At 35.3% G+C, this 8237-nt stretch overlaps 1 protein-coding gene across 1 annotated transcript; it reads right to left on the minus strand.

The window, feature by feature from the left end:
• Positions 1–722: 722 nt before the first annotated feature.
• LOC149792590 (complement C1q and tumor necrosis factor-related protein 9B-like) lies at positions 723–2301 on the minus strand. Its single transcript, XM_089969588.1, has 2 exons — positions 1986–2301; positions 723–1171 (listed from the first exon to the last, which is right to left on the minus strand). Exons 1-2 carry the CDS (start codon positions 2209–2211, stop codon positions 723–725), a joined length of 675 nt encoding a protein of 224 aa, XP_089825714.1. The 5' UTR covers positions 2212–2301.
• Between the last annotated feature and the right edge of the window lie 5936 nt (positions 2302–8237).

Here is an 8237-nt window from a genome sequence, read left to right on the forward strand (position 1 = left end):
CTGGGTGCAGTCATTGCTATGTGTTTGCTTCGCCAATGTATTCTTTTCTTTTCATTTCCCCTCTGATAATCAGTTGAAAAAGTATAGCATTAATAAGTGCTAACCTTTCGAGAATGAGGACATGCGAGATGTTTTCCGTGATGATGAATGCTATCAGTAGCTAATTAACATATGAACTTTACCGTATGAAAAAAAGTGGCAGTATGCTACTCCGCGCGCCATTTAAATTAATTCAATTCAAATTACAAGGTTCAATAACCCGCTCATAATTTTGCATCTTAGTCGTATTTAAAATGAATGGTATGTACGATAACCATTTAGTATTCGGTAGACGGCTTATGCTGTTTGTGAAATCGTTTCATTGAGAGCAGAAGACTCCCTTGGTGCGTCTGTTTGAGTTACCCAAGCTTTTTGGTAACTTGGGAAAATAGGTTTGGGAGCGTTGGAGTTTGAGTTTTTTGGGGGGATGGGGGGGGGTGCTTTAAAATCACCTTGGAGCGGCTCATTTGGAGCAGGGTTTTTTCCTAATTATTGCGTTCATTTTTTCACTTGTGACCAAAATATGCTGACGAGTTATATTTCATATAGATGGGGTAGAGAACGGAGAGGAGAAAGACGAAAAGAAAAAGCGAATATCCTTCATATAATTTATTTAAAAGCATCTTAATATCTGCAAAATTGGCTTTTAAAAGCCAAAAATCCATATTTAGAAATATATAGTTTCACAATTCTTTTATTAAATATCCACTAAAAGTGGTTACTTCTTGCCCATACACCGCACTCGAGTCACTTTCCCCAGAGTGTTCAACCCAAAACCGGTCTCCGACGGTAGCTTTTACAATTGCAGAATTGCTGGCCATGTGGAAAGTGTAATAGTTTCCGGTTCTAGTGCGCAGAATCGGTTTGCCGTTCTGTACTACCTGCAGGCCAACATAGTGCTTTAATTCCATATAGATAGCCAATGAAAATTCGTACAGCCCAGACACTGGAGCGGTAAAGGAGGAGTTAGCAGCATTGTAGCCAAAACCAATATTTGTAATCACAATCGGAAATTGAGCGGCCCTCACCGAGGAGGAGAAGCCGTATGAAGATATGTTCATCCAGGCTGTAAAGGCCACTGATTGGTTGAAGCTTGCTGACGTATTAACCCACGTGGTACACGTGCAAGGAACTGAAAATAACGAGGACAATCTAGTTATAAAGGTGTGGAAATAAAAGAACTGAATATCTTGGAAGACTTTATGTTATAAACATGTTACGCTACTTGATAAATCCCACAACCATCTTTTACATATCATCTATGTATAATTTCACTTTTGTATGAAACCTTTGGAGCAAACAATTAGATAGGATAACATCGTAGCATGTGATGCAAAGAACGAAAGCTGTTATTTAACAACAGCATAAATTAATTGTCTTCTTGGTTTCTTTGTTTAGCCAGATTTCCATACTTGATGTAAATGTGTCGACAGGGGGATTTCTGACTCATTCTCATTTAGAACATTTACATATTATCTTTCCTTCAGCCAGAACAATTTGCACAATTTTTTGAAAGTTAACGATTAAGTATCCTATCAGCTAAATTCGCAGGAATGTAGATGTATTGATATTTTCAAGATGTCAATAACGTCGTCATAGTAGTATACAAATGTAAACTTTTGCAGTTTCCATTTTCTACGGATGAAGCATACACGTATGTATTCATGCGTCCTTTATATGTACTTGATATTATTTTTGACCATTTGTTCAAAAGTTCTGAAATTTCTTTTTGAGTTTCCGTATTATTTTTATAGTGTTTTGTAAGAAAGCATCCGATTCCAATACTTTACTATCTATAACATTTGACACATTCGTGGACAATTCGATGAATCACTATTTGAAAAGAAGAAAAGAAAGGAAACACAACCACTTGATCCACCTTTCCAACAAACGTTGCAGATATTCAAATTCTAAAATTAAGGTAAACATTAGTATTAGTATCGTACCTATCGATACGCTTATCCTTCTCGCATCCTCGTTCATTCTCTCCACTCTTGAGAGCAGATTCTGACGCATGCTCTTATTTTCTTCAATCAGGTAACGAAGCTGGGCGAGGGTCGTATCCCCTTGAGGCGTCTGTCTCTTGGCAACAACATCGTCCACATAACCCCCAACCCCACAGAACCAAAAGATGGTCGGGGCAAATGTGGAAACAATCCCTATTAAAATCATAGTTTGATCTATCGTCTTGCAGGAGTAATATGCCTATGTGTTCTCCGAGCCTTATCAGTCAACTGATAGTAAGCCTCCTCGAGGAACAGTGGCAGAATACCGTTATATCTATTTCGATCGGGCGCCCAAAGCTTTCAAACTATGATTTGAACTAATAATTGTCAGCAAAGTCCCCAGATACCTTATTATCACACAAGATTTCTTTAAAGGTATGACCTATATTTCATTTCATAAGTCAAATAAAGGGAAGAAAGGAAAATATTTCAAGAATTATATTCATTTCATCTTAAGGCGGGGAGGGGGGGATAGATGTTCCCTTTATTTTGTAATCTGTTTTTAATGGGGCAGTCAAATCATTTTATTACAAAGAAAGACATAAAAATACATATTTAGGAGGCAAAAAATCATGTAGCTCATAACTTCTCTCACTCTTTAGTAAACATTTATGACAAACATTTGAAGAACGTTTGAAAGTAGGAATTGGGAACTACCTGTGTTTGCAATTCTGTACTACAAAAGCTGATTTTATATTATTTTTATTTCGTAATAGCGAAGCTATATGCATATCCACTAAACTGAGTATTATTCTACATGTAGGCCTTACTTGTATTTCTTATACCTGCAATTGGCAAATACAAGAAAATGATTTGTATTACTGTCTGTTCATCCGATTGTGCTTATATAAATTTGCTATTTTATTTATTACGATATCAGTCTTTATATTTGCTGATAGAACTGAAATCTCTTTTCCGATGTCAACAATTATATAAAGAGTGTGATCCAACCAATGGAAAACAGATTAAAGTACTGTGTTAATGCTTTCAAATGTGTAAAAGTGTCACCAGATGAGAGGATCGAGTTGGGGCAGTGGTGATGCTGTTGCGTAGAAGAGGTAGTCTACAATAGCTAGCTGTCCTTATTTTGGAGTAAACTATGTTGTAACGAGCCATATAATTGAAACTGTCAAGGCCTCAACTTTAGATAGGTTAAAGGTATATATTTAAATTGTCAAGGCCTCAACTTTAGATAGGTTAAAGGTATATATTTAAATTGTCAAGGCCTCAACTTTAGATAGGTTAAAGGTATATATTTAAATTGTCAAGGCCTCAACTTTAGATAGGTTAAAGGTATATATTTAAATTGTCAAGGCCTCAACTTTAGATAGGTTAAAGGTATATATTTAAATTGTCAAGGCCTCAACTTTAGATAGGTTAAAGGTATATATTTAAATTGTCAAGGCCTCAACTTTAGATAGGTTAAAGGTATATATTTAAATTGTCAAGGCCTCAACTTTAGATAGGTTAAAGGTATATATTTAAATTGTCAAGGCCTCAACTTTAGATAGGTTAAAGGTATATATTTAAATTGTCAAGGCCTCAACTTTAGATAGGTTAAAGGTATATATTTAAATTGTCAAGGCCTCAACTTTAGATAGGTTAAAGGTATATATTTTTACTTAGCACTCCATTTAACTAACATGTTTGCTTCCCGTCAAGCATACTTTGGTAGACACTCATATTTTGAAGAAATAGTATACAACCACTGTAGAGTTAATTCACTGCCGAATACCTAGTACTAATATTAGTACCCTTACTCCTACCTCGTGGACAGGGTACTAACATGAGCATATACGTGTTAAGGGAGCAAGCCGGGTGTGATTCACACCCGGCGCTCTTTTAGCCTGATAATAACACTTTAAACATATTTCTTGCATATAATCCAATAAATTGAGTAGTCCTCTTATGTAATACCGGAAGTATCGAAAATCATTGTAGAAATAGTTGTAAAATCTCGTTTACCTTTTTTTGCCGATATTTTCGTTTTGATCGTCCGCCATATTATTTCAAATAATGATTATTTCCGTTCTCAGCCTCGTTTGTTTGTGTGCCATATAAGCACATTGACGCCTTATTTGGAAATGTAAACAAATTGTAGCAAAAATTTGGCGCCGTTTGGGTCAGAAATTTTGCGCATTAAAAGTAAATACGTTTATCGGCAACTTTGAAATTCCACCAAGAAGCGATTATTCGCCACTTGATTGATAATAATATAGCGTAGAATATCCAAAATATTGTCTGGCAAGCCTTACGTAGAAAAGCGGTCACGGCGAGAGTCTCGCGTTATCTGGCGGACAGGATAAGGTTAGAGTAACCATGCCAATTTATTTTATCGTGTAAGGGCTTAATAAATTCAAAATAAGCCAAACTTCTTTCACAGCATAATTATACTTATGTAGTTGATTTCTACACTGTTTGTTTTCTGACTTTAGTGATGATTTTATTTGCTCCATTACATTATATGGGATCGGTTCGTAGCCTCGACCACAACAATTCAAGTTGAGGCTACGACATCGTAGCTACCGAATACCCAGTACTAGTTATGACATGAATTTGGAAACTGCTTAATAACCAATACTAGTTATGACAAGAGTTAGGTCACTGCCGAATACCCAAAACTAGTTATGACAGGAATTAGGTCACTGCTTAATACCCAATACAAGTTATGACAAAAGATAGGTCAACCGATATTACAAGAGTTATATATATGTTACTTTCTCTCACAATATACTGTAATGAACAAGTATGTTACGGGAATGTATGAGATGTTATTCTTCATTGTGTGACATGTTTTCCCCCCATTTGTTTGCAATGAAAAGAGTTTTAGTCTATTGTGGCTCTGAACTGAGGTGTTGATGCCGATGTAGGCTGCTAAAACATACTTTCCAGCGCTGAAGGTTTTACCAGAAATCATAAATAACGACATGATGTAATGCAGTTGTCATGACATTTGAGTTAGCACACTGTTACGATAAATCGTGATAAGGTTTATTTATTTTCCGAATCAAAATTATCACATGTTTTAAACAATATTTATCATGTGCTACATTCTAGCATTAGAAAACACACCGATCTAACTGAAAGTTTTGTTTGACAAACATCAGATTAGTGTTTGATGTTTTTTTTTCCTTCTCCATTTCTTTGCACATCATCGACTCTGCTACCATAATTAATTTATTACACAGCAAAGAATATATGTGCTTAAATTTGTGCTGAGTTTCAGCAAGAAAAATAATTGGGTTATATCTAATGTTTATTTTATACATGTAGCTGACGGTATCCTCCATATTGCTAACATTGTATTCCTCTTATCATAAGTCATTGTATGTCATATGACTGGAATAAATAAAGCTTCTTGTAGAGGTGCTGGTGGGTGGTGATGATTGGCGGATTGTATCTTCTTATAAGGTGTCTGCTTTATTCGGTTCTCGTTATCTTGGAGATGATCGCTCTCGGTGTTATTGCCCGGATCGAGTAAATATTAATATTAAGTGTGAAACGTATATGTGGAATAAATAGAGATCTGAACAGATATCTAGAACAAAATGACACGAGTCCCCGTACATGAAATCCAACAATTTAATCAATTACATAAAGACTGTGATAATACATTAAATTAAGATACAGCTCTCTTTGAAATAAATCATTCAGCGAATTTCAAGCACAAACATATTTATATAAATAGCCGATCTGTTTTAAATGATATAATTGGTTCATCATATAATCGAGTTAACAATCGAAGTCATTGCCTTGTACAACTTCATAACATGCTTATTCCAGTCCACTCGAACTTCATTGTGCTTGTTCCTCTAGGTCATTTCGCCTTTTTCCTTCTTCGACCTCGCTACTGTCTCGCCTTTTTCGGCCCTCAAACTTCGTGTGAGTAGGTGGATACATGAGTACGTAGATACGTAGATAGTTGGATCAGTAAGTAAGTGTATACGTCAGTGGAGCTATTTCCCCTTTCAAAATAGACAGAGAAGCAACCAAAATCTTCTGTCAGATATTTCACAAGATTACTGTACTTCCTAATGGCTATTTCATCACTGATTACCATAAACATTACATGAGACATAGCAGTTCCGTTCTCGTCTCAATTACACGAATGAATGAAATTCATTATATGCCATAACTACGTTATTTTCAGCGCATACACACATTCAAGTCTTTCTCATACGTGAAATCATCTAAGATCGGAGAATTCACACGGATTCTCGTAACTCATGTCAACTAAAGTAATGCATGAAATTCTTAGATTCCTATAACAATCAAGACGGCAAATTCAAACAATTCGTCAAAATTATATAAAGAAGATCATTGTACGAATTCATATAGATGAACTCAAACACAGTTATACTCATATCAAGAATATTGATATGCGAATTTAAACAAATAAATTCTTGCAAATATAAGTAAATAAATTCAAGCAAATCGTTATATTGGTATCAACGAATTACATGAAATTGACGCAAATACCTTGTGCTTTCAAGCGTTGTTTGCTTCTACCGCCAGAATTGTGTCCGTTGACTTTCCAGACATTCGGTCCCTTGGATAAATGTTTTACGAGAGAATTTCTTCCAAATTCAATCTCGGAGTCCCTTATATTTTCAATCTTGCAGGAAAAATGCAGACTAATTAGATTCTTCGATGATTAGAACTTGGTTCCAAAACTTGACTACTAGATTTCCAAATAAACGATTCTGGAAAACCTCAGGTCTGATAGTTCCGACATAAATAGAATTTAACCTTCCCTTTTCTAGTCGTCTAGCGGCTATATAAAGGAAGGCTTAATTAAGAATCACTTCCTTTCCTGATACAATCATTATAAATGATTGCAGTATAGCGATTTAACAAGCACCTGTCCGCATAAATATAATTAATTGTTCTTTGGCCCAAATTAATGTGCTTTTTATAGATCGACGGAAATTTACATCATTACAATTCATATGGTGTCTATTGTCATAGTTCTGAAACAAGCTCGTAAAAGAATGAAACGATAAGGTGATAGAGAGGTGGATATATGGATGGATGGAGGGATGGATGGATAGATAGATAGATAGATAGATAGATAGAGAGATAGATAGATATTTTACCTGAGTTTTACGCAGGTCATATACACTCCTTGATCAAATAAGAACACCTTATCATTGAAACTGAAATATCGAGTTGAGTGTAACAGTGTCCACGCTGATTATAAAAAATTAGTGTAAGCAAACATTTTCTATTAAACACATTTTTTTAATTAAAAAAAAAACAAAAATATTCGTCTGATTTAAAATTACAGTCGGATCTGTGCTAAGAACACATTTTCAGAGACGAACAGTCCGGAGAGAAACACGTATTGTGATTTAATAGTGATGAACTTGCATTACGCGACCATCTCTCGTTAGAGATCACTTCTTGGGGCTTCCGTATGTTGTCATCCAAAACAAGTTCCACACTATTATCGAATCGTGTCAATTAGAATATCTGATATTTAATTATCTAAGATAAGAGGCAATAATGCGCTCTGGTGGTGATCATTAGAGTTATTATCAAATCTGGATTTTGGCAATAAAGCAGAACGCTAATTTAGAAACGTGTGATTTGGTCTAAGCTAAAAGAAACGGCATTCACTTTACTTTTTAGTTACTGAAGTCAAAACTCTGTAGCATTATGAGCCGATTGGGCGTCATACGGGAATTAACATTACGTCGCAGGTTGTCATAGAGAAATTAACATTACGTCGTAGGTTGTCATACGGGAATGAACATTGCGCCTTAGGTCAAAATGCTAGAACCAGAGGTCATACGTGAAATCCTTTCTTAAAATTGTCTATGGATATTAAGCAGTCACGAAATATATATAGGGTGAGACATTTATAAGGTCAAACAAACTTATAGTGTCAAACATAGAATCTAACACATATACCCACCCACCAACCCAATCCAGTAACTCCCTTTTATTACAATCCAACACCCACGTCTTCTCTCTAACAAAAAAGAGCTTGAACGTTTATACACACATCATACTTACAAAAAAAGAAATACTATGACAGAAGGGAGATGAAATAAACACACACGCAAAGGTAGAAGTGTTTATTGACAAACTATACCCTTGCATAAACATACTTTATTATCAAACTACGATAGTAGCGTTTATAGAAATTCTATCCCCTCTCATATAAACATATTATACTATTACACACGG

This window comes from Sinohyriopsis cumingii, chromosome 9 (genome assembly GCF_028554795.1).
Source record: "Sinohyriopsis cumingii isolate HCF-2022 chromosome 9, ASM2855479v2, whole genome shotgun sequence".
In the NCBI taxonomy this organism is placed as follows: Eukaryota; Metazoa; Mollusca; class Bivalvia; order Unionida; family Unionidae; genus Sinohyriopsis; species Sinohyriopsis cumingii.